General features: G+C 44.9%; 1 protein-coding gene across 1 annotated transcript in view; it reads left to right on the top strand.

The window, feature by feature from the left end:
* LOC134456086 (cadherin-7-like) overlaps positions 1 to 22,500 on the top strand; it is a 187,338-nt gene that overhangs the window by 26,072 nt on the left and 138,766 nt on the right. Inside the window, exons 5-6 of the mRNA XM_063207519.1 lie at positions 10,962 to 11,090; positions 12,356 to 12,521. Coding sequence (XP_063063589.1) covers positions 10,962 to 11,090; positions 12,356 to 12,521 — 295 coding nt within the window. The remainder of the gene's footprint in view (positions 1 to 10,961; positions 11,091 to 12,355; positions 12,522 to 22,500) is intronic.

Genomic DNA, 22,500 nt, shown 5'->3' with positions numbered 1-22,500 from the left:
TTTTTAACCAAGCGCTGCGCTGTACAAATGCACCATGCTCTCAAAAAATCCTAGCAATCCAAATTTTGTACTGTCACACAAGCTCTGCTGTGGCATATAGACCTATGCACTGTTTAGGCATTTTTATGTAAGAACTAAGCATGGTAAATAGTAAAATCAATAGCAGTGAACAGTAAAGTCACAAATATTGTGTCTATAAAGAAGAAACTTGGAGCGGCACAGATGTAGTCTTAACCTTAATGCACGCCATACCTCCAGTGGCACGCTGTAATAGTCATTGAAAAGTTACCATGCTACCATAGTACTACAATACTATGGCATAACACAGGGCCTTTAGTAATGCACTGCGACTTGGTCATTGCCATTCTGGTAACAGCAAAATGATAACGCTGTGTCTTAATGGGTTAACCAGTTTTTTCATTTTACTGTGCATACCAAATGTAGGTTCCTAATGTAATGATGTGCAAAATGTTGTTTGTTGCATGACATTTACACACATCGCTGGACCACATGAGAGGGTGCCGGTGGGAACGGCGTGACCAGCTGTTTCAACATGCTGCCACTGCTGTACTGTCTTGCAAACAGGCAGATACACACTGTAATCAGAGAGAGTAGAGAGAGAGAGAGAGGTTCCATTGGCCCATTGTTTCCTGGTTCTATTATTGCAAGGGGGGGGGGGAAATCCCCCTTTAGGCAGACCTAGGCAGACCTAAGGACTGTTCTATTCATTCTAGGAGCATTATGACACGCCCCTTTAGGCAGACCGGAACCTGGTCACGTTAGGTGCCCATAGAAACCTATTATGTTGGCATATCTCTACTTAAAGAATCTCTGCTGTAATGAGTGGAGGTGCAAAACGCACACCAGAAACAGAGGTGCTGGCAACCAGTAAATACACTTGCAGGAAGAGAGAAGTGCCGCACACTCCTGTCCTGAGGAAGGCCGACAGGCAGAAACGTTGTCACATTAAAAACTTGTTTATTTAACTCAAGAGTGTCCGGCACTTCTCTCTTCCTGCAAAGATACACACTGTAAAACATTGCAAGCCAGTTAAACTTAAAACGTTAAACTTAAAAAGTTAGTTGCTACGCAACCTTAAGTTTGTAAAGCCAGGCTCAAACTACACGACTAGCGATTGGGTGTGCGATTTTGGGGTCGGGGTGCACCGCACACTATAAGAGAATCGCAATTGTCAATCTTGTCGCTGCTCGCAGCCACCGAGACAATGCCCGACGTTCTATTTCCAGTTGCAAATATCAAACAGTGTTTGATTTCTACGATTTGCGATCGGCGACTCTTTGAGCTGCCAAAGTTCTATCTTAGAATGTCGCTCACGACGAGGAAATCTTTCCCGACAATCGCTTGTGATGGTCCTGGGGGGTAACGTTCCAGCGATTGTCGTAAGGGGGGTTTTCAGCCGAGAATCGGGCCGACAATCGTGTAGTTTGAGCCAGGCTTAAGTTAACTCAACTCACGACTTAACTCAACTTGAGGCGTGGGATGTTAGTAAAACCTCCCTCTCGAGGCCTCATGCTGTATCGGTAGCACTGAGCTATCGAACTGGTCCTTTAGCTCAGCGGTAACGTGCTGTGCCTCCAATGCCTGAACTGGAACATTGACTAGGAGGTGGCGGGTTCGAGCCCAGAGTTGCGGACTGCGCAGGAACACTTCAGTTACACGGGGGTAGTAGAGGGCTTATCCGTTACACTTTATAATAATAGACCCTGATCAAGCTTTATTAAGCTGTTATTATTATTATTATTTTTAAATCAACTGGATGAGCTGAATGTGCATTGCCAGCCAAACACTTATACATCCTGTGGTTTCATCTCTTCTGCTTTTAATTCAGCTGTCACATTTCCAGGACTGCTACTGCTACAGTGTTTTTACTGTGCTATTGCAGTAATACCGGTACTTACTCATTTACACATTTCTAAGAGTTTTGTTAATAATCAGTTACGTATTGCTCAGTGTTAATAAAACATTTTAAGTGTCATAATAAGGGTAATTATGAAGTGTTATTAAGTGTTCCCGGCTGATCCATTCTGGCTGGGGCTGGGGCTGCAGTTGGCTCGTTCACGTCTTATTCACGGCTGACTGGTGGCTTATGCAGGTCTGGCTGGCCTGGCTGGTGGCTTAACCCCTTAGCGCAGAGCCTATGTTATCACCCTACTGTCACCAAAGTTGTAATGGTTACAGTATGACTGTTGTTATGATGTGTGTTTCTGCAAATAGTAAATGGGCTCGTCGGCGACCCCGTCTGCAGTAAGAAGCTACCGTGTGCAGGGCTAGCTGGCGGGGGCTGGATGACTGGCTGTGGAAACAGCTCCTGGTCCAGACTACTATATTAGTCTAATATCCCCTCTCCGGGCCGGCCACTTTAGACACACAATGAGGTGTCTGAGCCTCAGTAGATAGGTAGGTAGGTAGCACACAGCCTTTTCAGCCCTGCAGTGACATAGACATACAGTTGAAGCCCAATGGACAAAACACATGGAAATCCTAACACGTCTGTCCGTCTGTCTGTCTGCCTGCCTGTCTGTCTGCCTGCCTGTCTGCCTGTCTGTCTGCCTGCCTGTCTGTCTGTCTGCCTGTCTGTCTGTTTTTCTTCTAATCGTGTCTACTTCCCTTTGTGTATCTCTATGTCTTTGTCTTGTCTGCTTCGCTGTGTCTGCGAGATCTCTAAGCACCGCTTTCCCACTGTAGGGGCAGGGCAGGGAGATGCACAAGCCATTTACAAGTCAAAAAACAGACAAAGAAATTCTTGTCTGTCTCCCTGCTGTTTGCTAGTCTCTCTGTCTCCTATTTGCCAGTCTGTCTGCCTACTTGTCTGTCTGTCTGTCTGTCTTTCTATCTGTTTTTCTATCTATTTGTCCTCCTGTCTTATCTCTGGCTGGATGTCTGTCTGTGTGTCCGCATTGTGTGTCTGTATCTGAGTCTTAAATAAACACTTAGACTACTGGTTAGCTACTTGTTTTGCTTGCTGCCTGTCTGTCGCTTTGTCTGTCTGTCTGCTTGTTTTGCTGACTGCCTGTCTGTCTGTCTGCTTGTTTTGCTACCTGCTGCCTGTCTGTCGGTCTGTCTGCTTGTTTTGTTACCTGCCTGCCTCTCCATCTGTCTGTCTGTCTGTCTTCTTATTTTTCTACCTGTCTGTCTGTCTGTCTGTCTGCTTGTTTTTCTACCTGTCTGTTTGTCTGTCTGTCTGTCTGCTTGTTTTGCTAACTGCCTGTCTGTCTGTCTGCTTGTTTTGCTACCTGCTGCCTGTCTGTCGGTCTGTCTGCTTGTTTTGTTACCTGTCTCTCCATCTGTCTGTCTGTCTGTCTGCTTGTTTTTCTACCTGTCTGTCTGTCTGTCTGCCTGCTTGTTTTGCTAACTGTCTGTCTGTCTGTCTGCTTGCTTTGCTACCTGCTTGGCTGTCTCTGTGTTAGTCTGCCTGTCTGTACCTGTATCTGTTCATACGTGTCCTACCTTTGCTTCGGTGTGGGTCAGAAAACTGAATCATGTACATTTCAATAAATCAACAAGACGGATTCATGCCCCGGAGGAGAAGGGCGAATAGGTCAAACCTGATAGGTCAACCCTGTTTTGCATCGTCCAATGGTGTTTGTCCCCGAAATCGAAATGGGTAATACTGTACCGTAATTGGCCGCATAATAGGATGTGACTGCGACTTGACACTCCGCATCTGCATGCATCAGTCAGCAGCGACTTTTCTTTTAATTATTTATGGGTCCAGAATATGTAATCAGGCATTATGCGGCTGCCACTCTGCCCTCAGTGTTGCCAGATTGGGCGACTTGGGATGAGCGTCTGCGAGTAAAAACGGGGAAAATTGGCCATTTGGCGATTTTTGTTTTTTTTCAGCCGTTTTGGGCCCATAGAAGTTAATGTAATTTGGTGAATTTGGGCGGAATTTAGCGCATTTTGGCGTTTTTTGAGAACCTTTTGGGCGGGATTGGTCAGACACATCTGGCAACGCTGTCTGCCCTGCCTCATGTTGTTGCACAAGTTGTTTACATGCACTGCAGGCAGGATCCCGAATTTGATGATTATGTCAGTTTTTGACACAAGATGTTGACATGAACTAGGGGGAAACCTCTAAATACACATCCCTGTTTACATCATAGACATAACCGGCGTCTCCACTAAAGTATTCAGAGGTTGAAAGGGGTGGTAATTAGATGCTCATTATTTGTTGCAAGGACATGTTGACACTTTTTGGGGTAAACTCTATACAAAAGCTTTCATAAAGTATTAAGAGGATACAAAGGGGCTTGCAGCGCTCAGAAGACTGCAGATAATCACTCTTAAGGTTTTCTTTTACTTCAGACATGGAAAAGTTTCATCTTCTATCTGACATGTTTCGACGGTATGACTTCCGTCGACTTTCGACTTCCGATGACTTTCCATCAGAAGGTCACTGGGATGTTGATATGTGACGTGCTTTAAAATCAGCTGATGTCTATAATGACAGGTTGGTCACATCTGCTGTTACAGTTGTCCACTTAGGATGGTGGCCCAGGTGTGGGGAGAGCAAGTATGCCCCCTCATCCCTGTTCATGGTTTTTGGGCTGCGCTTTCTGATCTCAATAGACTCTTAAATCCGGTGGTTGTAGGCCTATCTGTTGTTCTCCTGCTGTATAACTTTTGCCTTTTGCCTTGTCATCCTCGACTGCAGATAATGTTACAACTGAATTGAAAATCCAAAAGCGATAGGAAAGACCAGAAGCATTCCGAGATTTGTGAAAAAAAAATCAAAGCCTTTATCTATGCCCTGATGAAGGCCAATATGGACGCAATGCGCAGGGCCCATGCATTTTGTAATAGATTTCCTATGTTACATTGGAAACGTTTTTATATGCTGTATTTTTAGATGCGTCCCAGCATCTCTTTAAGAGGGTCTGTCTGTCCGTCCGTCCGTCCGTCTGAAACGCATTCCTTCAATTGTTCCTTACTGTGGCCACAAGGCGGCAGAGTTGCCATTTTGGACAGGAGCGAATGCGTGCAAGCCAGAGCGTATTACCAAACAGGCAAGACGGCTGATCGCATTGTGAGACAACTGAGGGGGGCATTCAATTTTCGCCATTGTTTTGAGTTTGGACAATGGGAGGCAACTTTATTTTGGTTCGTCAGAAACTCGCGGAAATGAACGATTTAGAAGTCGGCAGGCAGTTTTTGACACAGATGTTTGTGCTCGGATAGAGAGGCGTTTGCATTGCGCTCCACGACATGGAACCGTAATTAGTTGACAGGCGACCCGCAGCGCATACAGCTCTTCCTCTAAACGTCGACCTGTAACATTTGGTTATAGCTTTTCTCCTTTCAAAACATTCACATTTTCCTTTGTGCGTGGATAGAGGGGCGTTTGCATTGCATAACGCTCCACGACATGGAACTGTAATTAGTTGACCCGCAGTGCAGCTCTTCCTTTAAACGTGGACCTGTAGCATTTGGTTAGCTTTTTTTTTTTCTTTCATAACATTCACATTTTCCTCCGCTTTTCTCCAGTCCACAAACTCGGGTTCAGAGGTCTGTGTGTAGCCTACGAGCCTCCCTTTTAATATTCCCAGCGAGTTTACTTCTGCCTTTTCAGTAGTCAGTTTGCGCTGCGCACTGGAGCATGGTGCTCGAACTACAAGTAGACAGCTGGGCCATTTGACATACGGTGTGTTAGCCTACTCGTAGCCTACAGGGAGGTTCTTTCGTTGGCGGGCTTGTACCCCACAGGTGATTTTCGTTGCGCTCAGAGAGAGCACAGGACAGAACGCCTTTCATAATTACTTTGTAGTCGTGTGAATTTGGTAAACTCTGGTACGGGAGCTCACTGCTTTGTGCCTTGACGGTGAAGCTGGTTTTGAAAAATAAGCGCATAATTCACCTAAATGGTGAACCCATAAGCGCATGATTCACCCAAACGATTTTATTTATTGATTATTTGTCGATGTTTAGATTCTTTCCCACATGCACATGATGCTGAAATGGCGTGATACTAAAGGTTGATACTAATAAATGTCTGGTCATTTGTAATGTAGCCTACTTCATCTATGTGAAATTTGAAATCATATGGTTCTTTTCCAAATCCAAGAATGATAAGCTTATTATAGCCTAAACTGCAAAAAATAAAGCCATGTCTCGCCATTTTGCTGCCTGCCACATTATTTGGAGTGTCCATGATGACCAATTAACAAAAAGTACATCCTCAGGGGGGCGTTGACAGGTTAGGAGGAGGCCAGGGGGGCGTTTGGGGGGGAAAAATTGCATAGTTGGAACTGGCATAGAGGGACGCATCTGTTGTCCGCCTGTCGGCCTTGTTTCCTCAAATCTCAGAGTGCCTCTGCTCTTTCCTATCTCTTTCATACAGTACGCCCACAACTTTCGATCAGCTTGTAGATACATGCTGAAGCAAGCAAAAGGAGTATTCTCCTGTAACTAACACCTCTCTATCTCCAACAGTCCACCACATCCAAGCCTAATGATGACTTGGCTAATATTAGCTTTGCGGGATGGGAGTTAATAAAGAGAGTGTGCTGTACTGTACTGTAATGTCTTTGCTACCTGCCTCTAGCCTGTGCCCTGTGGACCATTAGACTTCTTTTTTTTTGTTTTACCTTAACTGTGATGGGGTAATCCAGCATGGGCTCTGACAGGCCTGCCCCTACCCGGCCTCGCACCTGACAGCTCTGGGCTGTGCTGACGCAACAGCACCTGACGCCTGGGTCTGGGTCAAGGCAAGAGTGTTGCGTCTGTGATTTTTTATATTGAAGTTCAATTTAATTTAATGAGGGGTATTTAGTATTATCATTATTAAGCCAGATACTCCAAATGTGTTGTGACACTCACCTACCCCCCCCCTTCTCTCCCTCTCTCTCCCTCCCTCTCCCTCTCCCTCTCTCTCTCCCTCTCTCTCTCTCTCTCTGTATATGTGTGTGTATTTTGTGTTGCACTTTGTAATTTCCTTAGTCCACTTAAAATATGTTTTCACTTGTTCCATCATTGCACTACGATTGCATTGGTATGACCAGTATTATTGCAGTGAACAAGTTCAGACAGTTTGCTTGCAGCTATTAATGAACTTTCAATCTGTGGTGGTAATTTGTAGTCGCTTCATAAAAGACCACACTAGTATTGTGCCAGTTTTATTTTAATTTGACTTTATTTGCAACAGGGTATGTCGTCATGGTTCAAAATGTTGGCATCATATGTAGTACACAACTGAGAAACCCAATAGTATATAATATGAATAAACAGATGAATTGAAGGAACAAACTCATGCTGCCTTTTTCAATTCAAGATATTGCTTAAATAAGACATGCCATGCTTTTCCAGCTTTAATATGACTCGAATGAAAAAAATAGATATAGAAGAGGATAGAGTGTAAGAGGAAATTTACAGCATATTGTTCAATAGTAGGCCTACAGTATTCTGCCATGGGTAACGAAAAAGCCCAAAACTAATCCCACCTCTTGGGGGATTCAAAATCCATTTGTCTGTTTTAGTGGGTGAGTGAAGACCTGCGCTGTGCCTCGACTGCAGTCGGCTTCGGGGTGCAGACACACTGACTGCCTTTTTGTTTTGTTGATTTCAACACTTTGTACATAGTGCCGCCCCATGGGATGAGCAAGCCTGAAACTCCGAGAACAAACAGCAGCAGCAGTAATACACTGCTCACCGATAAAAAAAATAACACATTGCATTGTGTTTTCTTTCATATTTTGCGAGATAACATCCAAGCTTCGTACAGTCGTAAGTGTAAATGGAAGGTAAAATACATACCGGTAGTCACAGTCAATACTAAGTCATAAAGGCCTTTATGCACGCAAACCACATGTGGGTCCCTTTCTACAAGCTTCATTTAGTGTTTTTTTTAGGGACCCTTCGTAGGGACCCCTTGTAATGCCAAGATTGTCCCTATTATAAGATGTAAATTGACAGACTAAATGTGGTATGATGAAACAAACAAATGAAATAAAATAAAGTAAGATAAAATAACATAAAATTATACATCACATAATAACAGGGCTAGCCACCTCTGCTTTTCTTTTCAATTGATTAAATGCAACCTGCCAAGTGTTGACAGTATGCAAATGTGAATTTTGAGAAATGTGCTTTTGAAAAGACATCTCAAAGCTTTCCTTAAAGGTAAACATCACAGGTTTGCTGTGGGCATGGAGGATGTTTGTATACAAACTGACAATCACTGTCAATGCTGTGCGTCAATCACTGTGCGTCTCTGATCTTTGCCTCTCTGAGTACGCCCAAGCATGCATGGACATAAAATTACAGTTCAAGTAAATACAAACAACCTATGTAAACCCAGTAACTTCACCACATCATTCACAGGTTTCTTGTCAGACTCTCTCACCTGCTGTTAATATGTAAGGGATAGCGCCGACGAAGTGACCGGTTCCATGAAGTTAATGGTGAGGTGGGGGCTTAGAACTGTGGCGATGTGTGCAGCATAAACGTTGTGGAATCAGTTGAACTTGAGGGTCGTTACCACGCTTATCTGCTGTTAGGGTAGGGTACCATTGTAGTTGCCAACTGTATTATGCCAACTGCACCAAATTCTAGTGAGCAAGATAGACTTTATCGGATGCATTAAGCGTTTAAGTTGGACGCGCTCAGAATATTCGTTTGGAATGCAGACGGTATGGTTATTTCATTTTCCATAGATCATGTGCATGATTCCTACACTGTTATCCCTTAGATACCATCGTCATTCCAAGCAAAGATTCCATGCGCGTCCAACTTAAACATGTCCGAAACGCTTGACATATTCCACAGGATTATTGGTCACCCCATCAGCCAATCAGAAAAGAGAATTGCATTGCGAAGGCAGATAAACACAATTGGTTAACCCTTATATTGTCTTTGTGTTTTTGTTGTACACCGTCCTGTTGGGTTTAGTGGAGACATCATATTTTAAATTACTTTTAAATCAACTCATTCAAACTGTTTTTGTTATAGTAAAATATTCATCAGATGTTTACAAGACAAAGACACTGGGTGAAATGTGTGGGAATATGGGGGTTTTTGGTGCCCCAGTTTCTCATCAGTTTTGCAACCTTGCGTGGGAAGGGAACAGAACGAGTGCGGTAGCTCAAAGCAAAAGACTACCTTTACCTTCTCCACTCTCTCATTCTCCTTCTCTGTCTTTGTCTCTCTCTACCCCCTCAAGGATAAAATCAGACCAATTGTATTTATTTATTCATGTATTTGATATTTTATGAGCCTTTTGCGCCTTTATTTCAGATAGTACAGTTAGAAAAGAGACAGGGAAAAAATGGAAAGAAAGAGAGACGGGGCAGGCTTGGGAAATGACCCAGGCCAGATTCGAACCTGGGTCCCCATGGGGCGTTCCCTAGTTCCTCACACATGGGACAGTGCATTAGCTCATTGAGCCATAGCACCCTTTAGAGACTCATTTCAGGATCATGATGTATTCTGTTTGTGTCTGCCCATGTCCTCAACTCCACTCAATGAAATGGTAAATGTCCGCAACACTGTTAATGCTCCCAGTTGTTTCATGGCATGAGTCAATGTTTCGGACCTTAGTCATTATTTTCTATTAATAAACAACTGGGAGCATTAACAGTGTTGTGGACATTTAACATTTCCGTCAGTTATTTTGTTTTGTCCAGCACCTGCACTAAACGAGGTGTTAGGTGTTAACCAGGAGTCTTCCAGCCTTGGTGTTAAGTGTTAACCAGGAGTCTTCCAGCCTTGGGGTGTACAGTAGCGTGTGCAGGACAGCTGACAGCTTTGGCGGGACAAAGTCATCTGAAAGGGCCCCCCATCCATTACATACTATGTAATGGAAGAGGCCATATTCTGGGCCCCCTTTCTCCCTGGACCCGGGACAACTGACCCCTGTCCGCCCCCCCGCCCCCCCCGGTAGTGGCAATTTTGGTTCAAATGTTCATTCTTTTGCATTTTCGCTTGGGGCCCCACCTGACCCTAGAATCGCCTCTGCTGGTGCCAGCGGTTATACTACAAACACAATTGCCCCATGGGGACAATAAAGTTCTACTACTACTACCAGAGGATAAGAGAGAGGTTCTGTTGGCCCATTGTTTCCGGGTTCTAGTGTCCCCTAAGGGGGAGGGGAGGGGAATCCCCCTTTAGGCAGACCTATGGACTGTCCTATTCATTCCAGGAGTATTATGACACGCCCCTTTAGGCAGACCGGAACCTGGTCACGTTAGGTGCCCATAGCAACCTATTACGTTGGCATATCTCTATAATACTTGTCGTGCCCAACGGGTTCCGCCTGCCCGATCCGTTCCCTTTGCACACTGCACATGCGCAGTATGACGTATACGAAAGAGAAATTGCCTGATCGGTTCCGTATTTTTTTTTACTTTGTCATTTTAAGTGTTTATTTTGCAGGAGGAAGTTTGCGTTTTAAACTGTCTGTTTTATAATAATACAGAACCGTCACAGAAACGCTAAATAAGGTCAGCAACTTGTCAGCTAACCAACTAACTATTCAGAACACAATATTACGTTATTTACAGTGACCAACGGCATTTGATGTAAAACAACGATATAAAGTAAAGGTATAATATAAATATATAACATCTCTCTTTGTGTTAATGTTCTGGCGGCTGCAAAATAAACATTTAAAACGTGAAAGTCATAAGGGAACGGATTGGGCAGGCGGTACGCGTTTGGAACCTACAATACTACTAGAATCACTGCTACTACTGCCAGTGATGCCAGATTGGGCGGTTTTCCACCCAATTGGGCTGCTTAGGATGGCCGTCTGCGGGTAAAAATGGCATTTAACATGAAAAAAAACGCCCAATTTTTGGCCATAGAAATCAATAGAATTGGGTGGGATTTAGTTCTTCCAGGCGGGTTTTGAGCATTTTTTGGGCTGGCAATCATCAGCCCCATCTGGCAACCCTGACTACTGCTGTGTCACTGATGTGCGTGCACTGCATTCTCTGCTCTCTCAGCTCCACTCGGACATGGACAACGGCGAGGGGAATGTGAAGTACGTCCTGACGGGAGAAGGAGCCTCCTCCATCTTCACCATCGACGAGAACACCGGGGACATCCACGCCACCAAGCGCCTGGACCGAGAGGTGTACATCACACTGCACTGTACTACATTACAGTATATCATACTGCACTGTACCAAATTACATTATATTACATTACATTATATTACATCACAATGCACTGTACTACATTACAGTATATCATACTGCACTGTACCAAATTACATTATATTACATTACATTATATTACATCACAATGCACTGTACTACATTACAGTATATCATACTGCACTGTACCAAATTACATTATATTACATTACATTATATTACATCACAATGCACTGTACTACATTACAGTATATCATACTGCACTGTACCAAATTACATTATATTACATTACATTATATTACATCACACTGCACTGTACTACATTGTATTACATTACATTACATTACATTACATTGTAGCTAGATTAACAGACCAAGCGCCTGAATCGAGAGGTGCACTACATCACACTGCACTTTACTACATTACTATTACATTACATTACACTCTGGCTAGACTAGCAGACTAATACATCGATGCCACTGAGAGCCTGGACCGAGAGCTGCATTATTACATCACATTGCATTACATTACATTACTGTTACGAGACCAACTTCTATTACCGGTGCTACTATCGATTTTTTAAGGCAGCGATTCGATTATTCTTGATACTTAAGAACGCCCCACGATACAATACGATTTGATTCAATTAGATTTTTTTTCCCAACTACTTTTCCACTTCTATTATGTTATGGAGCTAGGGCGTTGGGCAGGGGCTAGCGATTCGACCGTCGGCCGTGGTATCGATTCATCGACACATATTGATTATTATTTACTAGAGATGCACCAGATCCTGATTTTTAGGATCCTGCCGGATACCAGATCCACTGCTTAAGATCCTGCCGGATCCGGAACCGCATACCGGATCCTACGAAAGGGTTGAAACACATAGCCAACATAGCCAAACACATAGGGCACACGTGGGCCCTTTTTATTACGTTGGCGCAAACTATTTTTTAGACTCATTGGCTTACTGCCACACTGCCTGCACTGGCCGCTTCCAAAGGGCTTTCACTCCATGCAGCGATTGGGGTTGTGAAAGACTGACTGAAAAGCCTAGGCTACGTAAAAAGTAGAGATGCCCCAGATCCTCATTTTTTAAGGTAACTGCCGGATACCGGATCCACTGCTTAAGATCCTGCCGGATCCGGATAGTCTGAAAAACCCTATTATCCTGCCGGATCCGGAACCGGATCTTGGATCCTGTACATCTCTAGTATTTACACCCCTGCCATCCCCCACAGGTGCAGGCGTACTACACGCTCAGAGCCCAGGCGGTGGACAGCGTGTCGCATCGCCCTGTCGAACCCGAGTCCGAGTTTGTGGTGAAGGTGCAGGACATCAACGATAATGAGCCCAGGTTCCCTAGCGGGCCCTACACCGCTGGCGTGTCAGAGATGTCTCCCCTGGGTAAGTGTCAAGAAAATTAGACTATTTTCTATACTGAGAGCGCTGTCATATTTTTGGTATCTTTATTCGCTCAGTCTACATTCCTGTGTGTCTTGCTCTGTCTGTCTCTCTGTCTTTCGCGGTGGGTAAGGGTTGGGGAGACGATATATATCTGACTGTCTCTGCCTTTCCTTTTGTCACCGCACCCCACCCCCACCCCCCACCCCTCTCTCTCTCTCTCTTTTCTCCCTTTCTTGTCCGGGATCTATTTCGTGTCTCTTTCTCTCCCTCTATCTCTTTATTCCCTCCATGTCTGTCTGTCTATCTTCCTGCGTGTCTTGCTCTATCTGTCTCTCTATCCGGGCTGGTAGGGGTTAGGGCGGTGATGTAAAAGGGCATATGGGGGTTTCATTTCATATTTGATTGGCCTTGGTAGTGACATCTCATGATCTAAACTGATGACAATGACTTAATAAGGGATATTACTGTAAATCAACCCCCCTTGTGTCGCCTCTCTCTCTCTCTCTCTCTCTCTCTCTCTCTCTCTCTCTCTCTCTCTCTCTCTCTCTCTCTCTCTCTCAACCCCCTCTCTAATTGGCCAATTGTTGATTTAAAAAAAAACTACTTCCCCTTAGTTTCATTTCAGTTTGGAATACAATACCACAGACATATTTATACCAAGAGTATCTGTTTTTGTGTAAGTTTGATCAAATGAAACCAAGACAGCTTTTATATATTATAATGATACATTAAAATTGCAGGCACAACCAAGTTCACATCTCAACTTTTAACTCCAAATATGAATCCACAGAATGTTTAACCAGAGTGAGAATCTGAATTTCCCACCTACCCTCTGGGTCTGCGTGTGGAAAAAAAAGTCAAAGAGAGGAGAAAAAAACCCCCCACCTGAGCCCAGGGATTTAAAACAAAGACCTGGGATCCCGGAGTGAACATTGTAAAATTGTAATTCCGCACCAACATTATTCAAATGTGATGTGATATTTAGCAGGGCACCTCCCCAGGCGCTGCGCTAACGGAAGTCAGACAGCTTAGCATTACAGAGCCGCCACGATTTCGCGCAAAACCAATCCTGTCGGAACATGGGAGCCGGGATTAAGCTGCGTCGCTTTAAAATTCATGTGGCAATCTGCCTTGCGAAGGTGCGACAACCGCCACGTGGCAGACGGTGTCACAAAACATCAGGGATAAGTGATACGAGAGCTGAGAATATGCACTCGGGTGGCGATACTACCACACACACACGTGCGCTGCTCAGGAAAGCAGATGGGAGTGGGTGGGGGACAAAGAGGTCAGCTATCCTGGGCCCATGGGACAGATGGGGCCCACAATCGGGTCCTCATTACAATCATAGGCGATTCTAGGGTCAGGTGGGGCCCCAAGCGAAAATGCAAAAGAATGAACATTTGAACCAAAATCACCACTACTGTAGCACAGTATGGGCTGTTATTCACTATCTAGGGGCTTGGGGGCCCCAACCGGCTGCCTGCCTTGCCTGGTGGCAAGATGCACCTCTGATTGGATGTACTGGGTGGGGGGGCCTTTCAGTTGACCTCCTCCCGGGCCCAGCCAAAGCTGTCAGCGGCCCTGGTGCTACGAGAGCAGGAAGTGGTGCTCAGTGGCGTGCACAGACATTTTGGGGGGGCAGGTGCTCAAGGAAGGGGGGGGGGGGCATGTGGAGCTTCTGGCTGCCTTACTAGGCAATAGAAGCTATACCAGAGATTCTTTAGGTACACAGTAAGTATAGAGATATGCAAACATAATAGGTTTCTATGGGCACCTAACATGACCAGGTTCCAGTCTGCCTAAAGGGGCGTGTCATAATGTTCCTAGCATTGAATAGAACAGTCCTCAGGTCTGTCTAGGTCTGCCTAAAGGGGGATTTCCCCCACAATAATAGAACCCGGAAACAATGGGCCAATGGAACCTCTCTCTCTCTACTCTCTCTGGCTATACATTATATAGGGGCATTATAGTCACACGCTTTTGATCATCAAACATTTATACATGATAATGACAATATGAAACACAGTACATTGTGACAAAAAAAAGAATGTTCAAAAAGGGCACTTTTTGTCCAGTAAGGCAAAGGGGCAGGTGCTTTAGCACCATCTCCTTCCTATCTGTGCACACCTATGGTGGTGCTTATAGCTTTTTGGTTTTCTGCTTCTGGAGTGAATTGCCTCACGGTGTTGCAACTGACGCTATGTGGCAGACAGTGCCAGGAGAGAAGAGGGATAAGTGATATGATAGCTGCTGAGAATACACTCTGGTTCTACAGCACAGTCGTGATGTGCTTAGACATAAACAAGACTCAAGCTTATTGTTACACTTGTTTGGCACAAGGGCATATAACCATTATACTGTAATGCTTTGACTCAATCCAATAAATGTAGTAAAGTGAGCTGTGTGATCGGTATAAAGGGTTATATAAAGGCATGCGAGTGTGCCAGTGCATTTCCCAAATGTGTGTGTCCGTTTCATTCTGAAAGGGACAGTGGTGGTGTCATGAGTGCGTTCCAATATGCAACCTTGCCTCCTCCACTTGTGCTTGTGGCCTCGTACCAGGAAGTAATACGTTATGATGACATCACTGACAACAGCATTATATTTCAATATCTTGCAAAAGCTCAATCGTAAAGTGTTTTTCTCATTTGCAATTGGGATTGTGAATGAAAAACAGTCCCCCAAAATTTATTGTGGCTAGGCTGACAGCTGGGAGACTTTATTGTTTTCTCCACGGAGGAGGGGCCAGGAGGCGGGGCGAGGCCACAAGCACAAGTGGAGGAGGCAAGGTCGCATATTGGAATGCACCCATGATTAGGGAATTGGACTGTAGATCACAGAGCTGCAGGTTCAATCACAACCCTTATCAATTCCCTCCCACCTCCTTGGCTGAAGTGACCTTGTGCAAGGCACCTATCCCCAGGGACTGTAACCAATACTTTGCAACATCTGTGAGCCGCTTTGGGTAAAGGCGTCAGCTTAAATGTAATGTAATGAAAGGTATGCTCCAAGTTGTGTACTAAAAGGAAACATTGATAATGGACTAGATCCGAAACGTTTGTATCTCCAGATATTTTCCGTTGACTTCTTTTGTTAATTTGTCGGACACAATACACTTTTTGAACCTGCAAGCCTTGTGTGCGCCTCATCTTTTTGACTGTCCTAGTATCACTATTTTTGGTGAGCAGTCGCACCAAGCTACAAGCGATCCTAAGTTAAGGCGCAGACGCCAACTTTCTTTGTTTCCTAAAAGGAAACCAACATATCAACAGGTGCTGAAATGGACAGTCTGCTAACTGGTAGGGGAGAGTATGGATGCAGTGAGAGCCAGGCGAGTTCCTCCTGCACTGCAAAAAATGAAATCTTAGCAAGCTTATTTTTCTAGATTCAAGTAAAAACATCTAGTCAAGCTTATTTTAAGTAAAAATCACCCAATAACTAGTCTTTTTAACTCAAATTTAGAACTAGAAATGAGACTATATATACTTGTTTTCGAACATTTGTCCATGGGGCAATATATTTTTACTTGATTAGATTACTTTACTCATTTCAAGCAAGTATTGCTTACAACAAGTATAAAAATATCACCAAGTGAAAATATGTTGCCCCATGGACAAACTCTCAAAAACAAGTAGGCCTATAAATAGTCTTGTTTCTAGTTCTAAATTCGAGTTAAAAAGACTACTTTTTGGGTGATTTTTAATTAAAATAAGATTGATTAGATATTTTTACTTGAAACTAGAAAAATAAGCTTGCTAAGATTTCATTTTTTTGCAGCTTTCCTCTTGCTTGTCACTTCTTACCACAGTGTTGCCCTGTCTGCATGGAGAATACAATAGTTATTTTATACTATAGCAAACTGTTCCCTGCTCCTAACTTAGGAACAGCAACTTTTGTAGCACTCTTCCCCATTCAACATCCCAAATGCGAATGAGATAAGAACCTTCAAATTGTGCTTTTGCAAGATATACGATAAACACTTTGAACATCACAATGACGTGGAGCCTTGTGTCACAAGCCCTTGAGCTAGAGGAAGAGACGGGAGGGAGCAGTTTGTGTGGTATCCCATGTAGACCTGGAGGGGGTTTTCAACAGTGGGGGTTCCCATGCACGTCTACAGGGGCTTTAAGGTCAAACAGTGTGGGGCAATCAGGCAAGTAGGATGACATTTTTCAGGAATTTCCATGGGTCCCGAGGGTCCTGCGGGATTCCCACGGGATGGGAGTCAAAATTTTAAAGATGAATGGGAGCGGGCAGGAACGGGAATAAAAATGAATGGGAGCGGGCAGGAGCGGGAATAAAAATGAACGTGAGTGGGAATGCCGCTTATTTTTTCTTTACAAAACAAACCAAAAAAGCCCAATTTTTTGACAAAACGGGATTGAGGTTGATTTTGAGTGGGAGTGGGCAGGATTGGGAGACATTCTTTTCAGGAGTGGATGGCATGGGATTTGTTTCTTTTACTCCAGTCCGGGATGGGATTTTTTTTCTGGGACCGGGATGGGACAGGAGTGAAAATCCACTCCCGTGTCATGCTCTACAGGCAAGCACGCACCTGTTTGGAACCCCCCCTCCAACTCGCCCCAGGTTGCAATCAGGTGGTGAGTCACACCTTCAGCCTACCTGGTGGGAACAGCTCAAGGGAAAAAAAACAACCTAACACAGCAGGTCGGTTACGAGCAAAGAACAGCAAAGTAAAGCATATAACATAAAGCATATAACATTCAACAACTTATTTTTTAAGGACTTAAAGTAACTATCAATAATGAGAACTGTCAATAATGAGAATTGTCAATAATGTTTTGCGCATTTAGATTTGTTTATGATCGTTAAACATGAAAACGGCATGCATCTAATTAATATCCATGGCATTGTGAAGTGAAAAATGTATGGAAAATGTACAAGTGATTAATTTGGGTTATTTTTAGAAGTTAAAAAAAGACGTGGCATGTAAATTACTTATTTTTTTGCGTATGAAGGGGAGTAAAAACATGAAGTGTTGTGAAAGCAGCATGAACAATGCCTAAATGGTTCCTTTGGCATATTTTTATTAGTTTAAAAAAAAGATGGCATTAACTTGACAATGGAATGCGTTTTAGTAATATTCATGCCATTGTGAAGTGAAAAATATGTGAAAAAAGTCCAAATTATGCATTTGACTTTTTTTTATAAGAAATAAAAAAGACTTGGCATATGCTGGCTATTTATTATTCTATGTACAAGGTAGTATAGGGATGTTAACTTAAAACACAGAAAGTTGGTGAAAAGGTGCAGATGTTGGTGTCGCGATACCAAGGTGCTCTTGAAGGCTTACTAATGAACAGCTGTCTGCACTCGGACAATTCGCTTCACCCTCCAGAGAAGTAACAGTGTCCAGAGGCGATTCTAGGGTCAGGTGGGGCCCCGAGCGAAAAATGCAAAAGAATGAACATTTGAACCAAAATTGCCACTAAAGTGGTAAAGTGTGGGCTGTTATTCACTTTCTAGGGACTTGGGGGCCCCAAGCAGCTGCCTGCCTTGCCTGGTGGCAAGATGCGCCCCTGACAGTGTCACAAGCCCAGAAGCTAGACTTACTTTTAAAAAGTACTTAGGCCCATCGATCCCAAAGGAGCATAGGTCATCCACAACTTTTCTCCGTCCAACACGGATTTGGGCTGTCCTTTCTGAAAGGACCATAAGCTAGAGGAAATGCCCAAATGCTCCCTTTGCCGTATTTTTTTAAGTTTAAAAAAAGACATGGCATATGTATTATTTTTGCATCTATTACCCACGTGTTGGTGTCGTGATACCAAGGTGCTCTTGAAGTTTTACCAATGAACACCTGTCTGCAATCAGACATTTTTCTCCCCCCTCCAGAGCGGGCTTTGCTCTGCCATGTCCTGACCTAATTGGGCTTTGTGATGCCGCTTTCTGTTTTCACTGGTGCACTCTACCCCCCTTCCCCGCTCTTCATCCTCCTCTCCCATTGGACCCCCCCCCCCCCCCCCCCCCCCCCCCCCCCCCCCCCCCAACGCACACACACACACACACACTCACAGCTCCTCTTCTCCTCTCCCCTGTGATACACCCCCCCCCACCCCAATGCTTCCTCCTCCTCCTCCTCTCATCCCCTACAGCAGCTATTCCTCCCCTTCACAACACCCTTCCTCCTCCTCTTCCTCTTCCTCTTCCTCTTCCTCCACCAATGCACCCTTAACAACCCACACACACACACACCGTGCCTCCAATGCCTCGTTCTCTTCTCATCCCCTACAGCAGCTATTCCTCCCCTTCACAGCACCCTTCCTCCTCCTCTTCCTCTTCCTCTTCCTCTTCCAATGCACACTCCAGCATGCCTCTTCTCCTCTCCTCTCCTCTCCTCTCCTCTCCTCTGTAGGGAAGGGGAGTAGAGTTGCCCGGGCGAATAAAGGGCAATTTGAACGACTTGGGTGACAGTTTATAGTTGGACTTGAGCGAATATTATGCAAATGAGCCATGATGCGGTTCGGCGACGGCCGCCACAGCCAATGGGAATGCTTTTAATGGCCATACTTTGTCGTGGCTCGTACTCTTCCATCGCTCGTATCGTGCTCGCTGCACCCTCCAGCCATTCTCTGTCACTTGTTTTCGCCGCCATTGTTTTCGCCCTGTTACTCCTCATGGTACAACACCCCCCACCCCCCCATACCTCATGGTACAACACCCCCACCCCACCATACCTCATGGTACAACACCCCCACCCCCCCATACCTCATGGTACAACACCCCCACCCCACCATTCCTCATGGTACAACCTCCCTCAGTCAGGAGTCAGGTGTGTGTGTGTGTGTTGGGTGAGTCAGGTGTGTGTATGTTTGGTTGTGTCAGGTGTATGTTTGTGTCACCTCCTCCACCCCTTCCAACCCAAATGTCCTTCCTTCCCTCACGTAGGCGGCTCTTGCAGTGTGTGTGTGTGTGTGTGTGTGTGTGTGTGTGTGTGTGTGTGTGTGTGTGTGTGTGTGTGTGTGTGTGTGTCTCCTCCTCCTCCCCTCGCGTAGGCGGCCCTTGCAGTGCGGTTGCGTTGTGTGTGCTGGCTGGCCCCCAGCAGGTTCCATTTGGATTACTCTGACTGGGGTCTATAAGGAGTGTGTGTGTGTGTGTGTGTGTGTGTGTGTGTGTGTGTGTGTGTGTGTGTGTGTGTGTGTGTGTGTGTGTGTGTGTGTGTGTGTGTGTGTGTGTGTGTGTGTGTGTGTGTGTGTGTGTGAGAGACAGAGAGATAGAGAAAGAGTGAAAGAGAGAGAGAGTGAGTGCGTGCCCTGCGTGTGTGTGTGCGCTTGTACGTGTGTCTGCGCTTGTACGTGTGTGCGCGCTTTTACGCGCTTGCTCTGTATCTGTGTGTGTGTGCGTGCGTGCGTGCATGCGTGCGTGTGTGTGTGAGAGAGAGAGGGTTCTGGAGGATTACCCTGGCAGGGGTCTGCAGGGGCTACTTTGCTCAGAAGTAAATAACCAGTGGATTACCAATGAGGGTTTCTAAACCTCCATCCCACCGGTGCCAAGTCTGTGTGTGTGTGTGTGTGTGTGTGTGTGTGTGTGTGTGTGTGTGTGTGTGTGTGTGTGTGTGTGTGTGTGTGTGTGTGTGTGTGTGTGTGTGTGTGTGCGTGCGTGCGTGCGTGCGTGCGTGCGTGCGTGTGTGTGTGTGTGTGTGTGTGTGTGTGTGTGTGTGTGTGTGTGTGTGTGTGTGTGTGTGTGTGTGTGTGTGAGAGAGAGAGAGAGAAAGGCAGAGAGAGAGAGAGAGAGACTGTTCATACTCGAGCGAGAGAGAGATAGAGATAGAAAGTGAGTGACAGAGAGTTTGTGTGTGCGTGGGTGTGTGTGTGTGGTGTGTGTGTGGTGTGTGTGTGTGTGTGTGTGTGTGTGTGTGTGTGTGTGTGTGTGTGTGAGAGAGAGAGAGAGAGAAAGGCAGAGAGAGAGAGAGACTGTTCATACTCGAGCGAGAGAGAGATAGAGATAGAAAGTGAGTGACAGAGAGTTTGTGTGTGCGTGGGTGTGTGTGTGTGTGTGTGTGTGTGTGTGTGTGTGTGTGTGTGTGTGTGTGTGTGTGTGTGTGTGTGTGTGTGTGTGTGTGTGTGTGTGTGTGTGTGTGTGTGTGTGTGTGTGTATATGTATGAGTGTATGTCTGATTCGTGGCTAGTCCCGAGGAGTGGGTATGGGTGTATGGGTGGGGTATGATTCATGGTGACAAGATCATCTACAGATGCTTGACAGTTGACACAAACGCATGTGACAAGAATGGTCCAATAGCCTGCCTCTATCACAGTCAATTTTGTGGTGTTAATTGAACACTTAAAGAGCTCATTTAAGTCCAAATGATGTCAAATCAACTCTCTAAGTGTTACATGAACACTGCAGAATTTACTGTGATATCAGCTTGGGCGAATAGCCGACTGTTGACTCCGTCAATCAGTCTGGCAAAAGCCATGAGGAATCCGTCTCCGTGGACGATGGGAGATGGACTGATCTTACTCTATAATTTAAAGTAATTGAAGTTCCAAACTCAAATGAAAACCCATATTGTACTTTATTAGCATACCTGTTACGTTATAGCGTCGCAAAAGCATACAAATAACAAAACGAAAGTGTGAATATAGTTACCTTGACCAATCAGTAACAGAGCTCTACGTCACCACTCTCAACTGTTTGCTGATTGGCTAAACACTGAGAGAACCGAGTTCTAGGCTTTTGCCAGACGATGTGCGGAGCCAAAATCTATGGGTGGAGTACAGAGGATGGCATCGCGAGGCTATGTGTGTGTGTGTGTGTGTGTGTGTGTGTGTGTGTGTGAGGGAGGGGGAGGTGTGTGTGTGTGTGTGTGTGTGTGTGTGTGTGTGTGTGTGTGTGTGTGTGTGTGTGTGTGTGTGTGTGTGTGTGTGTGTGTGTGTGTGTGTGTGTGTGTGTGTGTGTGTGTGTGTGTGAGTACATGGATGGCGTCGCCAATAATAATAATAATTTAATAATAATTGTATTTGTATAGCACTGTATCAAACAAGGCATGTAACTCAAAGTGCTTAACAAATGGGAAAACATCATAGTTAGAGATGGATTTAAAAGGAGAGGTATAGAGGAGAGGCAGAAATAGCAGGAAGGCAGAGGAAGGAGAGATAGATAGAGATTGTAGAGTCATAAGGTCAACGTAGGTTAGGACCAGGATTCTTAGATGCGTAAGGTCCATAGTGGCTGGGCCTAGCATAAGTCATAGATAGTCACACAGAGATTGGGCGCTCAGATGCGGCCCCTGGTGGCATCAGGGGTGAGGAAAAACTCCCTTTCGGGTCAAGTGTGACCAAGTCACCAGGACGGACCCCATGTACTGTATATGGGGGTCCACACATAGTCCGATTTATGTAGCTATCAGTGTTGCACCGACACCATTTTTTGGCCCCGATACCGATACCCAATACTTGACTGTGCAGTAGCGGGAGATACCGATACCATACCCAATACCACCCTATTTGAAATGTATATATATGAAGGGCTGTAGTGCATACTACTTGGATGTAAAATCATTGCATGGCTTTGTCAGGTTGCTGCCTACCTTTGTGAAACAGGAAAAAGACTAATACAAAGTGAATCCAGCAAAACTTGTTATACTTTTTAAATAACTCTATGAAATAACTAATTTCAAGGCTGTTTAAGTGTCATACAAGCACCTGTACATGGTATCGGTGCCCTATTTGCTGGTACTCGCCGATACTGATACCACCATTTTAGTGCAGATCTACCGATACTGGTATCGGTATCGGTGCAACACTAGTTGCTATATATGTCTGGGGGTTCCACTGGAGCTGATTGTAAAGAAGGCCCTCAAATTGCTACTACGCCCCTGATCCTCATCCCCTCTAAACTCACGTTTCATTTTTCTAACCTCATAGCACCGTACAAAATTTGCTGTATACTGTGCTATAGGGCTGTCCCGACTATTCAACGTAATCGATTACGTCGATTGCGTAAATAAGTCGGC

The sequence above is a fragment of the Engraulis encrasicolus genome, chromosome 9 (genome assembly GCF_034702125.1).
Source record: "Engraulis encrasicolus isolate BLACKSEA-1 chromosome 9, IST_EnEncr_1.0, whole genome shotgun sequence".
Classification (NCBI taxonomy): domain Eukaryota; kingdom Metazoa; phylum Chordata; class Actinopteri; order Clupeiformes; family Engraulidae; genus Engraulis; species Engraulis encrasicolus.
This window is presented reverse-complemented; position numbering and strand designations above follow the sequence as displayed.